Consider the following 27,730-nt stretch of genomic DNA (forward strand, 5'->3'; position numbering starts at 1 on the left):
AAGTGAGTGTATTGTGAAGCGTGTGGATTGCGCAGTGCGCTGGGCGGGCGGGGCGAGGCGCGGGCGGGCGCTGCTCAGCGGCGGCAGTACTCCTCGCGCAGGACCGCCGTGGTGTTCACTCGGCGGCGCGCCACGGCGCGACATGCCCAGCTGATGTTTATTTATACCGCGAGCTCGGCGGAGGGCGCGCGCGGGAGGCCCTCCCCTCCGCGCCACCACGGTTTCGCGTGATGCAGCCGAGCGAGCTAGCCGACACCGCGCACGCCGCTAGCGGAAACCCCCCGCAGCGTGGCCTCAACGGTGGCCGATTCGACTTCGACGATGGTGGCACGTATTGTGGTGGTTGGGAAGACGGCAAAGCCCATGGCCACGGTGTGTGTACTGGACCAAAAGGACAAGGAGCGTATGCCGGCTCCTGGCATTTCGGATTCGAAGTATCCGGCGTCTACACCTGGCCCAGGTGAGATAGTGTCTCAGCCCGGGACTCGCACATGCCCGAAATCCGCGTCCGAAGCCGCTCCAAAAATAGTCCGCTATTAATAATTGAGTTCGGTGTTTCGCTAGAAAACGCGTGTAACAGCGGTGAAAGTGCCTAATGCTTCAGTCAGTTGAGAAACTATATCTATCTACATATCGATCAGTAGCGCTTGATAATGATAAGATACTGATAACACTATCCGTAGGCACAAAATTGTCCGGGACCTCGTATCAATTGACCTATTATAATAGTAGTAAACAGATCTATAGATGCCAATGTTGTATGAGAGGAAGCAAAACGCGATTTTATAAAATGTAATTGGGGCTAATGTAGTGCAGATGTTCAATTTGTCAGTCACGGGGACTGACATGTGACTTTAAAATAAGAAAACTCTAGCTCCCTGAATTAAGACAATATGCAGTGCATTTTTTCTTTCCAATAACCGATGTAACAAACTAATCATTACATTTTATTTATAAAGTCAGATCTCTATGTTGCCCTAAACGTTCATACGCCCCACAACATCCGAACCATAAATCATTGAAACGGGGCTACTCATCAATACCTAATGTGTGCTTTTATCTGAGTTTCAATAAATGATTGTCTGTATTATATTATGAGATGAGATATACACACATCAAACAGTATGTGGCTCTGGCAGAATGCGTTGCTGTGCCAGGCTTTCCTATAAATCTCGGCGGACGGCTGCTCTCGTATAACCCACATTCGCCGGGTCGTTGCTCCATCAAAATAGAGAACCCGCGACATTGTGTGCTTTACCTTACTTATAGTAATGTATCGTTCGATAATAAATCAATTCATTTTTTACATAAAATCAATCAACAAAAAATTATGCCCCATTAGGGATGTTCGAAAAAAATAGATAACATTGCCTACAAGGACCATACCTACATATAGGTACGCTTTTTCTTTAGGTAAATTGAATAGTGCCAAAATGCAACGACTGTCATTGACCGGTAACTTTATCCACAAAAATTGCTTGAAAATTATAGAAAAAAATATAGATATTAAACATTTGCACTTCGGAATTTCAGTAACATTGTTTATATTTTGTACCTACTATACGTTAAACCACAACTACCTAAATAATTTAACCACACTAGTTAGTACATTATAATTCTTATCTCAATTAACTAGCCTGTATATACTTAAGGATAATTTTAATATAATTAATTATTTGATACTAATTAAGATGGATTCTGATAAATATAGATTAAAATGTAGGTATATCTTTAATTTCTAAAGCACTCTAATATAATATCTACGTACATGCAAATGCCTCGGCCTGTAGGTATTTTGTTTTGCTGAAACATCGTGATCATATTCACTACCAATTTTGTGTTTTGAGTCCACAAGAGTCTATTCAAATGTAATGAAGTGTAACACAATACCTACATAATATATTGAGGCAAACATAAGATTCCAACTGCTTATCAAATAACAACCACTATAATGCCTAACACAGGACGTGTGGTTGATATGTGATAAGCTGTATGCCTCTATAATCTATATGAATATCATTTTTATACGGTATAATATATACCCTCCACCTACGATCATCTCATCAGTTATGAGTTACCTGATTTTGTTTTAATCACGTATGTCGCGCCCTTAAAATTTATAAGAAGAACAAAATTATACAAAATACGGTACATTTTAATATTAAAACATTGAACATATAGCGTAAGTTTAAAACCATAGGTACTACTACTAAATAAATTATCTATTAGTGGCATGGAATCGTAATGAGAGAAGTATATATACTGATTACTTCAGTATATTAAGCGATGTTAAACAAGAATTATAATATTTAGGTACTTACGTTTGCGTGTAGCATACTCTACTACTGTACATAATATCAAAACAGCACGTTTTGATATGTAGAGACATCTACACCAGATAGGCATCTATGTTTTTCAAATTTTGCTACTCAAGACGTGTTAGATTAGTCAAGAACAAAATAAGAATGCTTCTATAAAGTAAAATAAGAGAGAGAGTCTGTGAACAAATAACTTAGATAGTTTGTGTATTAAGTATGTTTAATCTGCAGCAAAAGCTCCTTTATTTGCGTTATATATTCTGTAATATTTTACTCAACGATTATTTTAATTATATATAATTTACATATGTAGGTACTTTTTTTCATTAATTTGCTGACCTTTACCTATGCTCCCCTGACCCCGATGGTCCACTAAGTGCAATTGCTTCTGGCAAGTTTAATGATTCTTTTTTTGTTTGTAAAGTATTCATTAGATTCAAATCGGTATTTGATCAAAGATAGTTGATAGGTATGTACCTATTCATTAACAACAGTAGCTATTCAATTATTATTAAAAATAAAATATACATAGTTAAGTACCATTTTTAATAATGGAATCGACATTAATTAAAGTCTCGCTTTTTTTAGGATAGAACTAGAATTGGCTGGATTGATAAATCTTTATGTTATCTATTTATTAATAGAGAGTTCAACTTTATTTGCATGAACTTGAAAGTTTAGTTTGTCCCTGAGTATTTTTTATGTTTTAAACCCGGATCAAATAAGGCATTAAGGTTTAACAAGAGCTTCAAATGTCTAAAACGTCAATATACATAATTACATATGAAATATTGCGTATAGATTATTTGTTGATATTTATTCTACATACTGAAACAGTGATAAAATATATAAATATAAGTCAAGCTCGCTAAGATAATAAGAAATAAAGACAGCACATGCTCTACGTAGTTTTACTGAAATTAGTCGTTTAGTTACGACAACAGAAGTTCCTCCATATTCTCCCGAAGGCCGAAATTATTTTGCTGTTAAGTCCCTTGACCGTTGGGCCCTTACATATTATGTAAAATTAGTAGTAATTATGTAGTAAGTTGAGCGAAATTAGATTACTCGTTAAATTGTTATTTAAATCCGTCACTTTTTTTAATCCATACTAATATTATAAATGCGAAAGTAACTCTGTCTGTCTGTCTGTCTGTTACTCAATCACGCCTAAACTACTACTGAACCAATTTGCATGAAATTTGGTATGGAGATATTTTGATACCCGAGAAAGGACATAGGCTACCTTTTATTGCGAAATATGTACCACGGGCGAAGCCGGGGCGGACCTCTAGTTTTCTATAAAACCACGTACCACGCAGTTCCTTATACTGAATGCGGTCTTTTGGTCGGTTCCATTAGCTTAGGCCTTAGAACATTAAACCAAGTCGGTCCCAACTCTCAGGGTATAAACATTAAAAAACCTTAACTAATATGACAAAAAATATGTTCTTAACAATTACAGACTTTTATTTATTGACATCAAAAAATAAAAGGGGAGTAAAAATCAGGTCAAATACATAGGTCCCAACCGTCGCCTAAGTAACTACTAGGTACACATCTTCACAATGACTTCTAGTTAGTAAACCAAGCTCCAAGTGTAATGGAAGCCTCTTACATGCCATCTTGACCTATTTGGTTGCATCTGCAAGCCTTAGGAAAGTTAGCTACTTGACAATTGCTGGCCTGTTGAAAAATAAACTTTTGTTCCTGTATAAGGTAAAATATGCAACTGGTATTAATGCTTCTTTTTGAAGTTGTTTTTTTTATCTTTGTAGGTGCCTATATACACTTTCAGACTTCAGTGTGCTTGTAGTTAAATAGACGTTGTTGTATATGCCGTGTTTGTTTGAAAAAAGCTCGCGTCTTCTTTTGTGAGAGGTGATCTCTTTACGGACGTTTACTTCTATCTATTCTTTTTAGGTATTTACAGGCGTATATAATGTTTTATAATAAATACGAAATAAAATGAATGAGTTTGAAAACCTTTTAAAATTTATAGTTAACATGAAATTTCGTATTTGTACAAACATTAATGTTGTATTGACTATAATTATGCAGACGCAATTTATGCATCACGTTGAGTCATTTATTTAGGGAAGTTCTCCGCAAAGATTAAACAACTTTATCGGCTAATATTAGGAGTAATATAATTTATAATAATAATAACACAAATTTGATGTCTTAGAGTTAGTTAATCAACGTGCGTGCTATTTGCGCGAAATAAAGCAAACTTTGGGTACCGGCTTTAAATGAATTATGATTTAAAAGTATGACTATATTATAGATTCAAAAGTTATTATTTAAATGCTAGGTAATCATACTAGTTTCATAGCTAAACCAACTTGCATACCAGTCATGACTTTAACAGCGAATTTATTTTTTGTTTATGTTTGTCTTTTTAAATTTCTAATAAATTTTATGCAGTAGATATCACGATATCATATAAATGACAACTATGAAGACAAAATTGTAGGTACTTTTACTTATGATGTCGTTAAACTTAAATATACCAATGAAGACAGATTCAGCAGCAGATGATTTATTAGAACAACAATGAATTTCATACGAGGCCGCATCATAAATTTAATACTTAAGTTACTTTTATGTTGATAAAACGACAATTGGCCCATTTTTATTTTATGAATCTCGGTTAACCTACAAACTAAAACCGTTTATATCACAGTCCATTTTTCTTTAATACTTTTTAACATTTTCTTAGCCAGTAACCAGCACAAGTGCCAAATATTGTCTAGGTGCATTGGCAGGGCAACTGGGTTGTAATTAGTTGTGACTCACAATATTCTTTCTGATTTTACACGATCGAAATGTGATTATCAGGAAAAATTAATTAATGTCGCTGACTTTGATATTAATAAAATATAGGCGCAGGTTTATGATAGTTAGGATATTTAAGAACTTGTTTCTTGATAACAAAAGCAATGTGTAATCACCTTATACATATAATAAATTAATCATATACTTATATTAGATTAATTCATTCATTCGCTACGACTTCTACGCAATCGTCTTAAAATACTAAGCTGACTGGAATTCCGCGAACGATCCGAACAGTTATTTGAAACAATTATGAGTAACGCCTGTTTTGATACTCTATCAAAACTACGGGAAACTTCCTACGGCAGAGCTTAGCCTCCATTAGCTATATTAAATTAGTACGCTGTTTATTAATTCAACATTTTTAATAGCTTCAATTAATTGTTGTTGTGTATGTATGTAGATACCTATATGATTTTTGTTACGTAAAACGTCGAATAAGCTTGTTTATTCATTATCACACATTAGTATCGTGGCGATAAGTGAATATAAAGTGTTTGGAATCACGATAATGTCACGAAAATACTTCTGAATCTACCCATAGCTAAACTCATTGTCATTTTCGTGACAAGCGTTGGTGCGTCATAGGCGTGGGCGGTCGACGCTGCTCTGTAGCATTCTGTAACGAGTTGTAGAATGTAGTATTGTTGAAACTAATAAGTACAACTTTGTTATCTGACGTATAGGACAAGTAAATATAAGTGAATGTTTCTAACGCTTCTAATGGATAAAATACACGTGTTTCATACGTTCACAGACATTTTTAAAATCCGCCCTACGTAGCGCCCTTTAACATTAAAGGAACGGGTTTTATAGATTACCCTATATAGTTTTAACTTTTAACAAATGATATTTTATATGAACTAGAGATTTTTTCATCCATATAAAGTAAATATTCATAAGGTAAACGCAGCTATCAACGACCCATCGAAAATCTGAAGGTATTACCGACCTATAAAAGTAATTCGAAATTTAAACGTTTCCAGAACTATTCTAGCTATAGGTAGGCAAAGTTATACACGAATGTATTAATTGAGCATCGTATACTTTAACGTTAGAGTGAGTAACTGAGCAAAAAAGAGTTAAAATGCGTAAGTTGCTGCGGGGTAGCGTGGAAGCAGGACGTGTCGTACTGTTCCGTTGTTCCTTCGGGTAAGTACTGTGAGTATCTTTTTAAGACATTTACAAACAAATGACATCTATACTTTAATTTATATTACTAAATGTCAATGCATTTAAGTGTCAACTTTTCATTTCTTACAACATTTTATTAATAAAAAGTAATTTGAAACGATAAAACTTAAAATTAAAATGGGACGGTGTTAGCTTCACCAGTTTAAGTCGTGGCAGGTATCAACGACCCGTAAGTCGGCAATGGCAGCAACGTAACTTTTTGTTTTATTTTCTTTTATGTTATTATATCACACTAACACAAGTGGTCTTATGGACCAGTTTAAATCTAAGCTATGAGTCTTCATAAAAATCTATTAGCGACTAAACTTTTTTGTCTAGTGTTGTGTCTTTTAGCGTTGTCAATTTATACAAAGTTATGATATTTTCGAGGATCCCTATCGAATAGTTACAGTAGTAAATCATTGTTTTTTTTGTTTAAACAATATGCATTTGTTCATATTTTGTATGACATTAATCAATTATAATCTATTTTATAGTCTGATGGTCAAATGAATTAAAATAACCATTTTTTTATGGGTCGGTAATACAATTTAGGTTTATACTTACATACTTTAATACCGACCCATGTGGGTCGGCAATAGCAACTATAGGAAGCTATTACCGATCGAATATAGATTGTTTAGTTTCTCATCTACAAATTCAAATTCAAATTGCTTTATTTGCAGAATGTAGAATAAAGATGTTTGTATATACAGATAATATTGATCCTTAAACATTCCGCTCGTAATTGAGCGTGCAAATATATTTTTATTACTTTTATGACATAATAGGTGCCTATTAAAAATTATATTTTTTTTAGGTTCAATTAACATAAAACATATAATTAGGTATATTTTTTCCAGAAATATGGAGCCACGAAAGCGGCGAAAAGTATTCAGTAAAACACAACTCGCCGAAGCAATCAATCAAATAGCATAACGAAATATCCTAGAGTTTGAAATCCTTAATTTAATATATGTACATATATTAATAGTATTATGTTGATTAATTTAAAAGTTTGTAATTATTTAGTTCATTACTAAAAAGTACTCATTTGTTTTATTAAAAATAACTACAATAAAAAAATACGAATATATTTGCATTTTTATTTCATTTTATTAAGATCGGTAATCATCATCATCACTAGCTTCTATACATTCCATTGCTGGAAAAAGGCTTCCTCTCACATACGATCGGGAATAGCTGCATAAAAATCGTTAATAGCTTCACAGCCGTTTTTATGGGTCGGTAATAGCAACAATCGACTAAGTCACATTGTAAATTATTTTTTACAAGATAATCCTTTATTAGAATGTATTTGCTTCAATAAATACATTTTTTATACATAACACTAGCATATAAAATGAAATTATAAATCTTTAGAAGAACCAGTATACTTAAAAAATATGGTTGATTTTGAAATTGCCTTAGAGGGGTCGTTAATACCTGCGTTTACCCTAATATGATAACTTCAAATTATAAAGATTAAAGATATAGCAAAAAAAACTAAAATAAAAACATGATTCCTTGATAATTCTAAGAATTATTACACCTACAAGTTTTAGTCGACTACCACTTTAAAACATTTATTCATGTTTTTTTTTGTGGGCAGCTTGTTTATGACGTCGATGGGGAGGAGGTAGCGAGAATACATTAACATAATAAACAAGGGTGAATAATTAAGGAATAGGTGACACCGCCCTAGTTTACGTTCAAGGTCATTGTTTATTAGAGCTTTGTCGGTTAAACTTGCAATATTACGTTACGGAGCGCTGATGTACCTACAACTCGCACGATATAAATAGAGGTTAAGCTTGGGTTGTTCATATTCGCCTATGGAACAGACCAATCCATTATCTTACCGTAACTAATAAAATCTGAAAGGAATTTTAGTATTGCTCGCTATAGGCGTTCATCTGACGTTGTTTGAATTTATCGAAACTTTCACGTTCTCTGTTTTGCTTTCTTCGTTTCTAGTATAGGTATGTATCACACAAGTACCTCTCAATAATACATAGTTATATTTCATAATCACGTATGCCGCTGGAAAACAGTTTTGACCCAATATATTGATAAATGCTGTGCTACATGACACTGCATCTTGCCAAATCATATTACGCTAGGTCAACGGGAGAAATATCATAATATTATAGTGATTCCGAGTGTGAAGACATGCAGCCGTAAACGGCCGTTTCTATTAGTTAATTTGACTTTAGAAGTATTGTATTTTAAATGCTCCAAGGAATTGTAGATTTTACTAGTTACCTGTGTCTTTATATTACTGCATGGTTTTCTGCATTTATCTATCATATTAATCACTGAAAAACATGTAGAAGGTAAGTAGGTGTTTCAAATAAATAAAAATCCTTAGTCCAGTAACATTTCTTAATGTTAAGTATATATACTTAATTATGGTCACATGAGACTTTTCGTGGAATAAAATTTCAATTTCATATTAATTATGAAAGGTTACACGTAGACGGCTACGAGTCTTTATACTACTCGCAAATATTATGTAGAGCTGCTTAGTGCTATACAATTTACATCATTAAAAGTGTTTCGTAGAAAGGTAATTAATTATATAAAACCCACATTTTGAAATACATAATAATTATTTATTCACTATATGTAAGAAAGTAGATTCTTATCAAGAGGCTAAAATTCAAAGTATCATAAATTGAGCCGTAGGCAAACGGTTTTATATATGTATGTAATTCATTTTCCAACTTATAGACTAAAAACTCAAACGAATTATTATTTATTTCATTCAAATACTAGTTAAGAAATTATAGGTTAAGTAATATTTGATGGGTTTTGGGCAGGAAAAAGCAAAGATTGTTAAATAAACTTAAGATTCTTTATTAGACGATGCGCGTAGTACGAAGGGTAAAGACGGAAGAGGGAAATTATAAGATGACACATAGGTATTTGACATACACATTTGTTTATACAAACTCTTTTCACCAACACTGGCCCTTAAACAAATGTGTAGATACATAATTATTGTACAACATTAAACAAGTTTAGTTTTACAATTTAAGAATTTAACAAATTTATTGTAAACCTAAACACGTTACAAACTTATAATGCTTTTCTTTAGTAAGTGGTTTTGTTAAAATATCGGCAGTCATTTCAGAAGTACACAAATAATTCAGATTAACAATATTATCTTTTACAACTTCTCTTATAAAATGATGCCGCACATCTATATGTTTCGTACGAGCATGATACATAGGATTCTTACACAATTTTTGTGCTGATTGGTTATCATTAAAAATCGTAACAGAACAATGCCTACCTAACAATTCATACAACAGAGTTCTTATGAATAACGCTTCTTTACAAGAATCTGATAGAGCCATATATTCTGCTTCTGTGCTAGAAAGAGCGACTGTTCGCTGTTTTCTACTTTCCCACGATACAGAACAGTTCCCAATTTGAAACACAAACCCAGTGTACGACCTACGATCGACCTCACACGAAGCCCAGTCAGCATCAATATACCCATTGATGTCTAGACCACTTCTACTAAAAACAAGTTTGTAGTTTACAGTACCCTTTAAATACCGTAGCACGCGTTTCGCGGCCTTCCAATGACGCTGATCATAACAATCATTATACTGGCTCAGCATGCTTACCGCGTGCGCGATGTCTGGCCTGGAGCTAACTGAAATATAATTTAAACAACCAATTAAATTTCTATATTCCAAATTCTCCTCCTTTTTATCAGCCTTTACAAGTTTCAATCCCGATTCCATTGGAGTTTGAGCTGGCTTACAGTCAGTCATATGAAAACGGTCTAAAACATTCTTTATGTAACTAGACTGATCAAGATAGATATTATCTTGGTTTCTTGTGATGCGCATACCAAGTATATGGCTGGCTGGCCCTAAATCCTTCATTTCGAATTCTTGCATGAGTTTCTTCTTTATTTCAACTTTCATTTGTGAATTTCTGGTTGAAAATAATAATATATCGTCCACATACAACCCAATGATGACTAATTCTTCACCATTTGATTTAAAATACACGCAGGGCTCTGAGGACAGTCTTCTGAAACAAAGTTTTGTAACCAACACATGGTTTATCTTTTCATACCAAGACTTCGAAGCTTGCTTTAGGCCATAAATTGCTTTATGCAATTTATATACTTTATGCTCACAGCCTTTTACTTTATAACCTTCCGGTTGTTCCATGAAAACTTTTTCTTGCAAATCTCCATTTAGAAAAGCAGTTCTTACATCCAAATGATCGATATCCATCTGCTTTTCAGCTGCTAAAGCCAATAATATGCGAATAGTGGAATATCGAACCACTGGAGAAAAAGTTTCCTCGTAATCAATTCCATAGCGCTGTGTAAAACCTTTAGCTACCAATCTGGCTTTATACTGCTTTAGATTTCCATCAAGATCTTTCTTTTTCTTAAAAACCCACTTGCACTTAATCGGTTTTTGATCTTTAGGTGGATCAGTTAATGTCCAACATTTATTTTTAATAAATGATTGATACTCATCAGCCATTGCTTTCTTCCAGTGAACAGCTTCAGCCCCTCCTAGAGCTTCTTGAACTGTCTCTGGTTCATCTCCAATGCATGTCAGCATTGCAGTACACGCACTGTCATATTCCGATGTATCCATCGCATCTTCAAGTGTCGATTCACCTGGAATGTAAGTGACATCGGAAGGATCAACAGAACTACTGCTGTCAGAGTCATCTAACTCAAAAATACACTGTCTTCTGGGATTAGTTACAATCTCATTTTCTTCCCCTTTTTCTGGTGATAGTGAATTTTCAGACTGTGCCACTTCAACATGAGAATCATTTGAGTTTAAATTCTCAGTCTGTAAATTATTTATCATCATGAAAAAATCACCATTTTCACATTTTTCAGTGTTTTTTGTATAGAATTTGTTTTCAAAGAAAGCAACATCCCTTGATTTAATAATTTTGCTGAGATTCTCTGGATCAATCAATCTATAACCCTTACTATTTTCACAATATCCTACAAAAATATAAGGTTTACATTTTGAATCTAATTTCTTACGATTCTGTGTCAAGGCATAAACCACACAACCAAATATACGTAAATGGCTAAGATTCACCTTCTCATTAGTCCATTTTTCCTCTGGCGTGCTACCGTAGACTGCTTTTGTAGGGGACCGGTTCTTCAAATAAACAGCGGTATTGACCGCTTCTGCCCAGAACTGCCCATCTAAGCCTGCGTCTCGTAACATGCTACGAGCCTTCTCGACGATTGTCCTGTTGGCCCGCTCAGCAACACCGTTCTGCTGAGGCGAGTGCGGTATGGTAGTCTGGTGAATGATGCCGTTATCCTTCAAATATTCCTGGAATATAGAATTGACATATTCGCCTCCATTATCCGTCCTCAACAATTTTATTTTTCTATTGGTTTGGTTCTCCACCATTGCCTTGAAATGTTTGAAGTTATCGAAAACTTCACTCTTATTTTTCAGAAAATAAATCCATGTTTTCCTACTACAATCATCAATAAACGTGAGGAAGTAACTAGCACCACCGAAAGATTTCACTGGCATAGGCCCGCATAAATCACTGTGTACAACACCTAACAGTTCATTTGACCTACTTTGTGCCTTCTTAGGAAAAGGTAATTTGCTAAGCTTCCCCTTAACACAAGCTTCACATTGACTGAACTGTGATTTATCATAAGTAATACCACTAGCCATACCTTTCATTAACAAATGCATACTCCTCATATTGAGATGTCCTAGTCTCCTGTGCCATGTCTCCTGCGTAACAGAGTTAGCAGCCGCCTGGAAACTCAGCTCAGTTTCTTTCTTACAGCTCTCAGATGCTTTCTTCTGCACTAAATCTTGAGCTTCTGTATTTACCTTGGTAGTTGCAGATTCTACACTATTCCCTGAAAACATAGAACAGCCACCACATCCTACCACACACAGATCACGCTCTCTAACAGATTCTGCAGTTTCTAATTGATAAACACCATTTTTATGTACAGCTGTAGCTGCTAGCTTTTTACCATAGAATATATTACAACATTTTTCATTAAAAATAACTCTAAAACCCTTCCTAGTGAACGCACTGACTGACAACAAGTTTGTAGCTAAATTCGGTACATGATAAACTTCACTGATTGTTTTGATGCCTAATTTCAAATTTACTTTTACATCACCACGACCAGCAGTAAATAGTTTTTCACCATTAGCCACCTTGACTTCAGACACATAACCAGGAACAAAGTTATTTAGTATATTCCTGTCATGACACATATGACTACTCGCACCAGAGTCTATTAACCATATATCATTCTGCACACAAGCTGATAATGCTGTCAATAGTAACTGGTTTGTTGAGCTCTCCGCCTTAACTGGTTTCACAGATTTACAGTTCCTCGAGAAGTGACCAAGCTTCTTGCACTTAAAGCATTTGATTTTCTTACGTGCCGCCACCAAAGCTGTTGAACTCGTGTCACCTTTTTCATCACGTCGATGCTTCTCCTGCATGAGCTTCGCTTTGACCACTTCACTCGACAACTTGATATTAGAATTTTCAAGTGCCATTATGAGTGGATCAAAGTCTTGAGACAAGCCACTCAGTAAGAGAACTGCAACGAAATCGTCTTCCAGAGGTGAACCAATATCGTTCAGCTGTTGACTTAGGTCGCTAATCTTCGCAACGTAAGCTTCCATGCTTTCACATTCGCATAATTTTGTTGCAAACAAAAGACGAAGCAAACTCAGTCTCCTTGACAACCCCTTGTCTTCGTACGCCTTTTGCAAATTAATCCATGCATCCCGCGCCGTCTCTGCGTTCCTTACATGCGTAAAAACCGAGGGCTTTACTGACAAACAGATCTTAGCAAGAGCTTTCTGAGATCTCTTCATATGAGCCGCATCTTTGACATCTTCAGTTTTATCTTCCGAAACGACGTCCCATAAGTCCTCGTGAATGAGTAGCATTTTCAGTTGGAACTTCCAATTACTGTAGTTTTCTATGCCGCTCAACTTCTCCACAGGAGCTAAAGTCGAAACTGATGTCGATGTCGCCATTTTTACATGTATGGACGGGCGTTTTAGTTTATTTATAAAATTACTTTTATTCTGCCAAAACTCAAAAATAATTATATACAGAGCAAAGATAACGTCCTGGGCCCATAACCTGATGGGTTTTGGGCAGGAAAAAGCAAAGATTGTTAAATAAACTTAAGATTCTTTATTAGACGATGCGCGTAGTACGAAGGGTAAAGACGGAAGAGGGAAATTATAAGATGACACATAGGTATTTGACATACACATTTGTTTATACAAACTCTTTTCACCAACAATATTAACCCATATAAAATAATTGCATACGGTTTGAGAGTCGTTTAAAAATGCAGTAGGTAGTTATATAAATGTATTTTAACTGAATGTTCCGCCGCGTAGACTTCCGACGTAGGCGTTCACATAGGTTGTAGTGGAGCGAAGCGCTCTCTAGTCGTTGGAACCTAATGCTGATAAATAAGATATATGCGAATTTTTCCTGTAGATTTTTGTTTTTGTTTTTATATATATTATTCTTCTATTTGTGCTGTTGGTAGAATCTCGATGGGCCAAATTGTGGAATGAGCCTGAAGTAAAATACATAATCATAATGAGTATTGCAGTAAATGTTCCCTATGTATTTCATATGAATTTTGAAAATAAAATTTGGTAAAGGAATTATGGCAAAGGCTTCTGTACCTTAAGAGGACTTTATGAGTCCACTCGCCTCCGTCTCGTAGACGTATCTAATATCTATATATATAAAAATCAATGCCACTTTTCGTTGTAATTCCATAACTCAAGAACGGGCTCACCTATCCAAACCAAATGCTTAGGATTTGGTCGGCATATTTAGTAGATGGTTTATGTGAAGTTTGCACAAAATCGGTCGAGCGGTTCCTCATTTGTCACATTTTTTGTAATAAATGAATTCAATAGAAACTTTTTTCACAGAAACTTTTTTGAAGTTTTGTTGACACGAGTGATTCAAGAGGAAAGTTTTAGTATATAATTTATTATATTTTTGACAAAGCGGGCGAAGCCGCGGGCGGAAAGCTAGTTATGTATAATTTGTTAGTTGTGTCTTTAAAATTGTTTGCTTAGTTGATTTTATGTTCTATATGTTTCGGTTTTTGGTTTAATGGTAGCATTTGCAAAACTATTTGCTACACGTGGAGTGATGATCACACTCCATATTGTTGCAATCGGTGTACCTAAATGTGTACCTCGATATTATAAGTTACGTACAAATAAAACGGACAGAACTTTTTGTTTTTTTTTTTCAGGTAGTATTTACTATTTTTAATCGTTTTTAAAGTGTGTCAGTATTTTGAGAGAAGTTTCCTGTTGTTTTTGATATGAAAACTTCGTTAGCCAGGTTGAGCAATTTTTAGTTAAGTATAGAAAAGCTTATGGGTTCAAGTTTCAAGTTATAAGTTTTCATTTCAAGCGACATTAGTCAGTACTTACTTTTTTCCTGTGTTCCTGTGGATTCTAATTCCTGTGGTTCCTGCAAGCTATAGACGTAATTAAATTTTTCATGTTTTTAACTCTGCATCTATTATGAATATCATAGGTAGGTAGGTTACTAGCGCATTACATAATGAAAGCATGAGTTTTTAATTTCAAACTGCTGACATTTATATTTTCTTACGAGTAAATGGTACCTATTATGTTTAGTGGAAACTTCCACAACAACAGGTATTGATTCGTATATTTATTGTTATCGGCGAAGATGGCATGATAGAGCACACCTCCGATTTATAGGCTCTACTTCACACTTTAAATCCATAATAGATAGACATTACCCAGTATTTTCTACAAAGTTCCATGCAGCTCGTTGTAATACAGATTTTATGGATGTGAAATTTTTTGTAGTGACACTAATATCTAGCTGTGGTATAAACACAATATGAGCATATGCATAAGTGTATAAATTTATTCCAATAAGTTTATAAAATTTTCCACACACAAAAAAAATAAAAAGTCAGTCTAGAAATTATTTTGCTTTTTGGAAGCATAGCCTCTAATAAGAGATCTTATGTAGGGCGTATCTCGATAATTTGTTTCTATATAAACACAATAGGTAAAACATCTTCTGTAAGACTAGCTGTGCTCCGCGGTTTTACCCGCAGTACTCCGCTCCTGTTGCTTCTGTTGCTCCTTTTAGCGAGATGATAGCCTTCCTCAATAAATGGGCTATCTAACACCGAAAGAATTTTCAAATCGAACAAGTAGTTCCCGAGCTTAGCGCGTTCAAAAAAACAAACTTTTCAGCTTTATAATATGTAGGTATTCTGCCACTTGAATTAATTTGATGTACATATAATATTTATAAATCTTTGCACAATTCATACAATTAAAATAGGGTAGCTAAAAGTATGAAGTTCACAAACAACACTAATCCAGTACTTCATTTTTCTTGTTGATAACTTAAATATCGATTTATCGTTTCTTCTTCATTTGTTATTTTCCTAACGGTAGTTTCCTAAGGTACCTACACAGTTGACAGATATATACTACGTACATACAGTTAGAGCCAGCGCGCACGAGCAACTTTGTCTCCGCAACTATTTTGTCTCCGCAACTAGTTTGTCTCTTCAGCCATGGGCTAGTATGAAAGTGCGCGTACGTAGCGACGCAACTCCCGGGAGACTTTTTTGTCCGCGGGTTCGGAGACAAGCCCGCGACGCAACTGTCGCCCTATCTATTGGTTTCAATGCAAGTGCGCGCACGGCGACAAAAATGTTGCCGCGTAACCGGCGTAGCGATAATACGTATTTATGTCAACGTATTTACTCTCGTACACAGTAGTTTTAACCGACTTCAAAAAAAAGGAGGAGGTTATCAATTCGGCCGGTATATTTTTTTTATGTATGTACACCGATTACTCCGAGGTTTCTGAACCGATTTACGTGACTCTTTTTTTGTTTGATGCAGAATGGTGTGGGATTGGTCCCATAAAATTTATTCGGATAAGCCCAGTAGTTTTTATTTTGTGAGCATTTTTGTCTGATCTCGATGACTTAATTGAAATGTAGCAAGTAACTTTGATTCATTTCCAGGTAACCGATTGAACTGAAATTTTGTATACGTATGTAAATTGGATAGCGATGAAACATTATCATGACATAGAGCTGATTTGATGATGGAATCGGAAGGTGGCCATAGGAACTTAGTAATATATTGACTCAACTTTATCGAGTTTGGGCTCGTTTGATTCGTGTTGAAAAATACACTAAAAAGTATTAAATAAAAATAACTTCGTTAAAACCGTCTTCGGTTTCTAAGGACAAGAGCACAGACCACAACCGTCTCTTCGAAATCCATGTTGATAAATGCAGAAAATTTTAAAGAAAAAGTTGCGTTGCTGTCGCTTTCGTGTGCGCATCGTTCAAAACTTTGCGAGGAGACAGCGACAGAGACAAAATAGTTGCCGGGCAACTAAGTTGCTCGTGCGCGCCCGCTCTTAGGAAACTAAGCCCCCCCCCCCATGAAATTATGACGTATAGCTATAGGGCTGTTACTTTTTGATATTTAACCGACTTGAAAAATAAAGCAGAAGGTTATCAATTCGGCCTGTATATTTCTGTTTGCTTTTTTTCACAGTTGATTTTGTGGTAATTTGGAGATTAAAACCCGTTAAAATACAAAAATGGTGTAGCCTAAATATGAATTTACAAGAAGAAACAATCCGAATTAATACACCTTGTAAAAGTAAATACGTTTTTATCAGTGCTATATTTCGAAATCTGGCTTTGTTATGGACGCCGAAGGCTATTTAATGTACCTAAATTATTTATAATGCTTGATATTTGTATTATACATATATATTCAATAATTATTTTAAACCAGAATTTACAATACTTGTATGTAGGTATACCTAGTTACTAAATTATTTTTAAAATGATAAATTAAATTAAATTAAAAAACACAAAATATGCAAAAATAAATTAAAATTATTATTATACGAGCATAGAACCTCTACCTTTTTGTTTTAGGAAGACAAAGAAAATAGTTTGACAGGCTTAGTGCTTGACAAAGTGGAGACGCCACGTATCGATAAAAATACAATAATTATAATATCTATCTTTTTCTTCCCTAATATTTACGTAATTATGCACATAAATTTAAACAAGATTTTTTTAAGGTTTCCTTTTTTTATATTTTCGTGCTCTTCTAGATTGCGTAAAAATAGATGCGATCTTTAAACAGACTGGACTCCTAATAGGTACTATTTGTAGCTATCATTTTGGTAGAAAATATGTCAACATAATTTAAAACTGATACTGCCATATTATCTATAGAAATTAAAAAATAGTCTCTTTTTAACTTGTAGTCAGATACGGTATTTACAAATATATTTATTGAAAGGGCTACAAACTGAAACAATCGATATTTATTTAATGTGAAATGACATCACTTTAAACGTTTTTCTATACTATGTATCTTTGTTATTCAAAATCTGTGGATGTGTCACCCGCTACTATCGATCCCCCTCAATACCCTGTGTAGTATGTATCTGTATATTGTGGTACCTAGTACCTACCTCTTTTTTAGAGTATAAGTATTCTTTGGTACCTACTTAATAATTGTCATATTTAGGCTTTGATGTTTTAATAGAGCTTTAGTTGAACCATTAAATAAAACTAAAGATTCATCAATTAAGCTTATTACATTTGGCCAGGATTTTGTCCTATTAGTCTCATATTAGGAAATTTAAAAAAGTACAGATAAGTATACATAGTGAAGAAAGCATCAAAAAGATTATAAGAATTTGGTGGTGATGGTGAAACCATGTTCTTTAGATAATATGTAGAGTATATTAACGGTGTCGGATCTGTGAGCTCTATTCGACAGCGTTGAATTTCACTCTAGGGAGCACTGGATGAATAAATGATAGTAATTTGCATAAAACTCCCTGCTCGGGTCTCGGGAAAGTTTAATATCTCTATGCATTGTTGGCAGGCCAGTCGGGAGTCTATTATTTAGTCAAGTGCTTGTTGACAGACACTGACAGTGGGTTAATTAACTAACCTAGGTTATTGAAGTCTGGTTTCTCTTTAGTTAGAACTTAGAAAACCTAAATAGTACTTTTGTAGAACTATCAATAGAACAGTTTTTTGTATGATTTGTAGAAATTGATCGGAATGGCGGTAAAAATAACATTGTGTAATAACCAAGAGGAGATAAATTCAGATAAAAATTAAAAATTATCATGTCCTGAGAAGAATAAAATATGAGCAGACTTTGGTAAAAAACAACTAAACCGTATGTCAAATACACGCAACAAGGATAAAATATGTTTTTATTTCTATACAATGAAATTTGGCTACGCTGTAGTAATTTTTGTCCTCGTTTTTCAGCGGGAGCTCGTTCGAGGGACAATGGCAGAACGGCAAGCGACACGGACTGGGCGTGGAAACACGTGACCGCTGGCTGTACCGCGGCGAGTGGACGCAGGGCTACAAGGGCCGCTACGGGGTCCGCCAGAGCACCACCAGCAATGCCAAGTACGAGGGCACCTGGGCCAACGGACTGCAAGACGGATACGGCTCAGAGACGTACGCCGATGGCGGTCAGTACACAATCTCATTGCCAAATCATTTGAATGCCGACAAAAATACCTCAGTTTACATGACCGTGACGTACTTGTGTTGTGTAATCTTTGGATTTTTAATCATAACAATTAAAAACAGATTGGCAACGAATTAGCGATACAAAATATCAGCTAGAAACACAGACTTTATTGTTAAAGTATCTAAAATGTATTACTTTAATTATTACAAATGTACCTACCAAATTATCTCTACTATATTTGTTGTGATTAAAAATAATTTTGACTCATCTTTTGACACGTTTGTGTCTGTAAGCAGTTATTGAAAAAATGTAGCTTTTATGCCGGACATGTTTTCATAAATTAGTCATCGTTTGGAACGATTCATAAAAGCTCGGTCTACCGGTCGTTATCTTGTTTTATAGCGGCAAACTAATTTCCCCATACATGCCTTAAATCCGCCTGGTACGCTTCTCTCGACAGCTTAATAATAGCACACACATGAATATCACCCAATGACCTACATAATGAGTATGTGAACTAAAAAGAAAACCCCAAACGCTTATACAATGCATGCCCACACATTCCTATGAGTAAAAAAATAAAATGTTATATAGTTACGTTCACGTTTATACATTATAAAAATAAGAATAAAATAGGTTGTTAAAATCTCGCAAATGTGGTATGGGAGAGTTTTAAAAACGCCGTAACTATTTATATTTAAAACAACAGGTGGATTCTTGTATAAAAACAGCATTAAAACAAATTGTTTAAGTTTCATTTTATATATTATCTATTCTAGATTATTTACGAATTTAATAATTTTGTATATTGGTACATAAATTTTTGATAGGTACCTACGATACACTACGATAACGTCACGTAATTTTCGACGCCTGCCGTTGAGTCACGACCACATTAAGATTCGTCATTCATAAATTCACGAATACGATTTAAATAAGCTTCATATAATTATAAAGCCAAAATTAATCATGTGGGAAGTATTTTCAGAAGTAACGTTGATAATCCAAATTCTTTTGCTGAATATGATAGCCGATTTTAAAACGTTAGTCTGAAACGGCGAATTATTAGTAGGGGAATGGTCTTGATTTATGGATACAAGTGTTGAGCAACAGCTGTATGTTAAAAAGCTTCTGATGGGGAAATTCAATAAGCATTTTTCAGCTGTTTTGTACACGTGAATGGCTTCAGTGAGTTGGCCCTGCACGCCCCGCCATCTGCGGCCCTCATCGGTTAAAATTAGCATGGGCACGCCTGCTTTGCGCGCCGCAACGGTACATAAGCTTATCGACGGCTTGTTTCATGCTATAACAAAAGATCAAGAAATCCGTTTCATCTTTCCCGCTAAATGTAAGCATGCAAAACATGCAAAACAAACAAAATGTATAGACAAAATTGTATATGCCTATAGTGCGTAGTTGCTATACTCTATGCTCATTTGTACTTCTAGATTCTTTAATGTTTTTAGGGACTATTAAAAGCATTCGGAGATTTATTGCGGAATTAAGGCAATATGCAAGGTTTATATAACTTTCAAATTTAATTCACCATGATATGCTCTGTTGCATTTTTCTATCAGAAACCATAATATCACTTGCATATCACTTGCAAAAATAATGTTATCTAATGTAACCAAATTAAATAAATAAAATAATATAAAGAAAATACGGATCGTATCCGTATCTTAATTTGATTTACAATGAAATTTCTTACAATTTACAACAATATAGGTGATACGTTGCACGTCAAATAAAAGCTTGTAAATGAGTTGACGTTTTGCAGCTTACGAAGCTTTTCGGCTTCGAATTTTTTTCGTTGCCTTTTTTATTTCAGCTGAAATAATTCCGCAGTTAACAAAATAGAAATCGCGAAGCTCCTATGAATAGTACGATAGTGATTTTGCATATACATAATACAGGTTGAATAATAATTAATATTGAAACGACCTCGATAGCCTAGCCTTGAATTTATCATCCCGTCGATTGGAATAATGATCTCGCTGAGGGATAATTAATATAAGATCGTTTAACTGTGAAGGTAACAAGTTTACACTATTCAAGTTATAACTATCTCTTATTTTTTTACAATAAAAAATTTAAACTGCTTTTTATTATGCATGATCATTCTTTTTTATGCTCAAAGCTTATTTCCTATTTCATCAGGATACCATCCATGTTTTTTTAAATAAACATAGCACTGATTGTAACCTTTATAAGCCATGCGTAAAGTAATTGGATTGGAGTGGATCGTTTTCCTAAATTTTCTAATCCAGGCCAATAACGTGTACGTAGGTACTATAGCAGTCTGATGGGGTCTCGGATGAATTCTACACATACCCGTGGCCCCGTCGTTTTGGTCGGTAGGAATCCGACATAACCCACGGCCGCTTCCCCGGAGGCCGTGGGTATCTATGTAAGATTTCCCCACAAAAAAAAAAAAAAAGGTACTATAACAGTACACATTTCTAATGTGATGAATGAGGGTAATTACATTATTTTTAACCAACTTCACAAAGGGGGGTTCTGCGTTTTTGTCATTTTCTAATACAATATACAACGCAGGAACATATCAAGGACAATGGATGCGAGGCCTCCGGCACGGGTACGGCGTCAGGACGTCCGCGCCGTTCGGCCTCGCGTCGCACTACCGCGGCGGCGCGCGCGAGCACCGCGGCTCCATGTCGTCCTTGGCGGACGCGACCGGCATCCCCGACCCGTCCGACAGGCGAAACAACCGCATGGACGAAGCGCGGGGCGGCTTCGTACTTAGAACCAATTCCGACGAGCCGTCGAGAAGAAGGGGCTCGTTGGGTGAAAAAACCAAAAAAGGACTATTCAATGTAAGAGCCACAAATAGTATAGTATAGCTTAAATAAATACAATGATACTTGAGAAATTAAGCTAGAATAAATTTTCATAAAAAATAGTGAATTTTTCAAATACAACGAGCATATTCAAAGATAGAACACGTTACTAACTTCTAAACGACAGATAAAAAAGTATGCTATAAACGCTAAGATATCCTAAAAACAAGTAACCATATTTACCGTTGATATAATGAACTAATACAAATAATTATTACTTCGTTGTCCACAGAGGTTTCGCAGAGAGCGCAGCGCTGGCGACCTGGACCCGCGGGGCACAGCTTCGGTGCGGTCTGGAGGCTCGGGGGGCTCGGCCTCATCCTGGGTGTCGTCAGTCGAGAGCACGCATTCAGCCACCACTCGCGTCTCTATGCATACCAACTCCAATACTAGCTTCATAGTCGAGGTTTGTCGAAAACCGTTTTAAGCTTAAGAAAATACAATATATTTGTGATAACGGAATATAATCATAATACCAATAAACAAGTTTCTTAAAATGCTTTTGAATGATCGAAACTTCTCTTGTTAAATTTGAATAATATTTCTGTATGCTCAAGCTTTATGTGTATTAAAGTAGGGAAATATTAATTGTTATCAAATATGTTTTCTATAATTAAAATATTTTTCAGGATGAACACATAGATGCCGGTGTAACGGAAACATATATGGGGGAATGGAAAAATGATAAACGCACTGGTTTTGGCATAAGTGAACGCAGTGATGGTCTTCGATACGAGGGTGAATGGTTTTCGAATAGAAAGTATGGTTATGGTGTAACAACATTCAGAGATGGGACAAGGGAAGAGGGAAAATATAAAAATAATGTCCTCATAACCAGCCAGAAACGCAAACATATGTTCCTAATGCGTTCAGCTAAATTTCGAGAACGAATTGACTCAGCAGTAAATGCTGCGCAACGGGCATCTAAAATTGCATTGCAAAAAGCTGATATCGCTATTTCTAGGTAACATGCACATTATTGCATTGAATTTTCCATTAAATAAACCACTTTGGTTCTAAATAAATAAAAAAATTGGAAGTCCCAAAAATGTTCAATTTCATAAAACTGTACTTATTCAATAAATTTTTAAACTTTTTTTAAATAATGATCATTAGCAACTAGAGTCGTATATTAATTATTTATTATATGAACTATGGACAGATAAATTATTTTTTTTAACTATTTTTGATAGTTCTTTATTTATTTTATTTTAGGACAGCAACAGCCCGGGGGAAAGCCGAGCAAGCCGATGAAGCGGCAGACCAAGCCAAAGAAGACTGTGATATAGCACAAGCTACTGCTAAGCAGTTTGCTCCTGACTTCAAGCATCCTGGATTTGACAGAATAGGTTTAAGAGAAAGATATAGGCAAAAGCCCTATGAGTCACATGTAACGGCACCCCCAGTACAAGAATCTGAAAAGATCTTGGACGGAAAGAGCATTCCAAATCACATCCCTCCGACACATACACAACTTCCTCAAATGAATAAAATTCCAAACGCGATTTCCTCTAGAAGACCGTCTGCGCAATACACGAAACCGGGGCAATCAGTCGATCCAAGAATTGCAAACAATACCGCTTACAACCCAGATGAGAGAAATATAGGAACTAGTTATGACTCCTACTATAACCCCTCACAAGACACGTGGGCCACGTCTAGTAATGTACAAAATCCAGGTATAGATAGCCAAAAACAATATACAGGCGAGCCGACAAGTATGTATAGTTCATCTCCACTTAACCAAGCTGCTACCTATCGTTTACAACAGCAACAAAACATCGACCAAAGCAATCAACAATACATTAATCAAGACAGACGTTTGTCTTCAGCGACTCGGCCATCAGGTAACCAACGAATGCCTCCACAAGAATGGAATACTGGGCCAGGAATACCCCGTCGCCAAAGTATTCTAGCTCAACCGAGACACGATCCTCAAGGAAATGCGTACGTGGACGGCGGTACAGCGGCGTATGGTAGAAATGAGTTACGAACAGGTACCGTTCATTCAGAAGGACCGTTATCGGACAGGCAAATGCAAAACACAGATCAACATGGTTATAGACAGCAAGATTCCCAAATGTACAGACAACCGATTGACCAACAAGGTTATAGACAGGGACCAGAACAACAAATGTATAGACAGCAACCAGCAGATCAACAAAACTATAGGCAAGCTCCTGACCAACAATTATATCGCCAACAAAATATAGACCAACAACAATATCGACAGGCTCCTACCGATCAAGATGTAATGAATGGTGAAGGAGTTGCTAGGCAAAACACAAGTCGACCATCTATTGATTATTTTGATCACTATAAAAGACCACCAAGTAGAGATTCAAGTGTAGACAGGTACGGAAGACGTTCTAGACAACCGTCTGTAGAGGCTGCAGTTCCAAGTAGTGGTTCAAGATCTGGCTCTATAGCACCACAACCGACATCATCATCACGCCCTCCTTCCCGTGCCGCGACCCCAGCAGGCAATGGACATTTAGCCTCTGGCCGGGGATCTATCTCCCGCGCGCCATCTCGAGAAAGCCAGCCTTTTGATGATAATTTATTGAGGAAGCGAACACTCGGACAAGAAATTTCACCCTCTCCATATCAACCAAAACGTACGGAGAGCTTGTATGTTACTCAAAACCCAACACCTCCACCGCCAGCACCAATGGGAGGAGGAGGCGGCGGCGGTGGCGGTGGCGGAGGTCGTAAGGTGAGAGATATTTTATTTTTTACGTTTTATCTTATTTTTCTTAGTACTAAACCGACATACAGTAAAGCCACTTATATCTATTAATTATCAATTAATCAGCCATAACCGATATGTTAACTATAATTTCTATTAATTGGACAATTATTCAAGTTAGAATGGAAAGTACACCATGAAATGATTCATAATGTCTCATGTTATAATTTTTAGATTTTAGATTTTTACTTCATACACGCATTCTTAAATATTTCTAAATTAAGGATTATTACTCTATTTCAGAGTAAGTATTGAAGATTAAAATAAATGATTTAGATCAGAAAAATAATGATATCTATTAATTTATTAAATACTTAGTACAGTACTTAATAGATTGTTTATTTTTTTATTTTTTTGTTATTAATACATATTACTCATGGATACCTACTGTCTATTAATAAAAACAAAGACTAACAAAATGTTCATTAGAATTAGTCTAATTCTGGCCTGAAACTAAATGTGACAAATTTCATCTAATGTAATAGCCGCACTAACTAAAAGCATTTGGCATTTGTACAAGAGGTTAAAAAACACCATTAAAAATATCGTACTGAAGTAATATAACGATGACTTTTAATACACGTTATTAGCATTGAAATGTGTAATTTAATAAGTATCATTTAATTGAATACCGTACAACAACCACTGAGTATAATGCAAGTCGTGAAAGTGATGAATAGGAACACTTAATGCATGTATAGTGTATATAGTTGTACCTACGTTACGTTTGGCTCAGTAGGCGGTGGGCGGCGGGAGCTCGCCAGCCCGTTCTATTTCTAATTTGAGACAGTCATTCGTTGCCGCTTTCCGCGCATCACCTCCTTGCTAGATATAAATAGGAAATTCCGAATATTTGATAAAATAAACAAAAACCATTAAGTGTTTGTTATAAGGGTCATAAAATTAAGGTTATCGACAATATGATCCAATTAAAAATCAACAATAATATAATAGTCTCGCGAATTTAAACTTTTCGACCATTATACATTTAGAATTAAATCTAATCAAGTGACAGTGGAGGTCGATTAAATCATGTGGTACGTGGAGGAAGAAGAAGATGAAGATCTCATGTGCTCGCCGGCGATTCTGGCCCGGCGTGCCAGTGAGAGCTGGATTAACGTTCCTCCCGTTGAGGTATCATAATTAAATGACTCGAATCAATCAATCACTACACGTTATCATGCCGCCGAGGCTTAATTAATTTCTGAATCATTGTCTTCAATCGGTCTATATAAAATTCTATAAAAAAGGCACTTAGGCATTTTTGCTTGATATCTTAATTGATTTCAGATGCTTAGCACGCCACAAACGCTGCAGCGTAAGAAGTCTCTGCCCGACGTAGCAGGGATGCCAAGGATGCCCGACGGTGGTGGCATGTCGCGCGAGGAGGTCTCTGCGCTGGGGTCCGCGCGACGAGAGGAGGTGCGCCGAATGCACGAGGAATCCGAAAAACTGAGGGCTAACCCTCTTCTGTATTTAGTCAGTCCACAAGTCAAGGTAATGTTGAATTGGAACTTACTTGATTTGTATATCTTTCATCTTTTTGTTGAAGTTTATTGCCCTTAACTTTAATTCTTGTAAAAATCTAATAAGTTGTTTACAGACTCTGACTTCTTTTGTAACTTAGATGACACCTGTTATTAAAATATTTTTTTTTAACTTTCAGGACTGGTTCTCGCGGCAGCAATTAGTGATCTTAGTGCTATTTATTAACATCTCATTAGGGATAATGTTCTTCAAGCTGCTCACGTAGCGTCGGCGAGTGGCGCACCCGCGCCTTTATACATCACAATAATGCCACTAAATTATACCTTCTTGTACTATATTTCAATCAAATAACATTTTTGCGATCCTTGTATAAAACATTTTTATACAAACAAATATAATGTAAGAAACGCAAAGAAAACTATTCCTTTAATAATTAAGGAACTTCGGTTTGCAAGTGTTAATTGAAAATGTGTTTATGTGTGTTATGTACGACAAAATTCTATATCGAAGTGCAAATAAGCCCCACCTTTTACATCGCAACAAGCAACCACGTGTGAGTGAAATGTTGGTGTCCCGTCGGTAGGATTTAAGGATAACAGATCGCTTTGATTAGCCTGCATATTGTAGGCGTTTGCTGTTTCGTATATACGGGGGAAAGTATATTAAAAAATATAAAATAAACGTTTTCGATATATTTGTAAACGATAACGCACATTAAAGTTACCCAAAAGAAAATTATTTATATATGTATTTAGTATTTACGTTATATATTTGTAAATAATTATAAAATCAGATTGTTTAGCCTTCATGTAGCATAAGAATTCACAAAGTTTATTTATTGTTTCATGTTTTGTTTAAATTGTTTACGCAAGTGTTACTATTTTCTTCTCTTTAAAGAGAAAGTGAAATTTCTTTTATTCTTAAATATATTTTTAAAGTAAATATAAATTAATATAAATGAGATGTTGTATAATAATTACCTATGTACTTAACTTTTACAAAAAGTTTCGGACATCTAAGCCCGACTTATTGGTGCGCCACGTTTTCAAAAATGTAGAATATATTGTAAACAACGTCAATTTATTGTTATTAAAGTTTATATAATATCGATCAATTAAAATTATGTTTTACCTTTAATTAATAAATAAAATTAACATGAAGTGTGTGAATGAGACTGTTGATGTAAGTACTGGTACTGGTACAACGAAATTTGTGGGGAGACACGTGCAAACGTTTTATTGTTAATTTAATGCAAGACAATTTTCGCAGTTTCATTATGTAAAAAATATAAGTTACCCGTAAGAGTTTTAATAACTTACTTGTATCGATTTTATCTACGTTTCACAAATAAAGTATTTTAACAAAAGTAAATGCAATGTTTTTCTTATCTAGCTCTAATTGCTCCCATTTACTTAAGTACAAATCATAATGAAATTAAGAGTAGCAACAAACGCTATTTTTGTAAACAATGATTAACGTAAACACATAAATTGCCAATTTAGAAATATTAACGCTCAGAATAAGACAAAAAATTGGGCATAAGGAATTTGAGAAGAGAGAATTGAATTGAAAATCTTCTAATATATGCTCCGCCACTAAAACTGGAATAATTTCAAAAACATTATAATAAGGTAGGTAATATGAAACAATACAAGAAAACTATAATGCATTCCCAGAAAAACAAACGATAAAATATCGTTT

General features: G+C 35.2%; 1 protein-coding gene across 2 annotated transcripts; it reads left to right on the top strand.

The window, feature by feature from the left end:
• The first annotated feature begins 78 nt into the window (after positions 1 to 78).
• On the top strand, positions 79 to 27,400 carry LOC123706115 (junctophilin-1). Of its 2 annotated transcripts, XM_045655272.1 has the most exons (8): positions 79 to 460; positions 18,718 to 18,929; positions 21,491 to 21,768; positions 22,025 to 22,198; positions 22,422 to 22,756; positions 23,008 to 24,508; positions 25,832 to 26,038; positions 26,208 to 27,400. In XM_045655272.1, exons 1-8 carry the CDS (start codon positions 231 to 233, stop codon positions 26,292 to 26,294), a joined length of 3,024 nt encoding a protein of 1,007 aa, XP_045511228.1. In that variant the 5' UTR covers positions 79 to 230; the 3' UTR covers positions 26,295 to 27,400. The 2 variants fall into 2 exon arrangements, with proteins under 2 accessions (XP_045511228.1, XP_045511229.1); XM_045655273.1 differs by lacking the exons at positions 79 to 460; positions 18,718 to 18,929; positions 21,491 to 21,768; ... (1 more) ...; positions 22,422 to 22,756; positions 23,008 to 24,508 and adding an exon at positions 25,278 to 25,675.
• Positions 27,401 to 27,730: the final 330 nt, after the last annotated feature.

Source organism: Colias croceus, chromosome 3, assembly GCF_905220415.1.
Source record: "Colias croceus chromosome 3, ilColCroc2.1".
Taxonomy (NCBI): domain Eukaryota; kingdom Metazoa; phylum Arthropoda; class Insecta; order Lepidoptera; family Pieridae; genus Colias; species Colias croceus.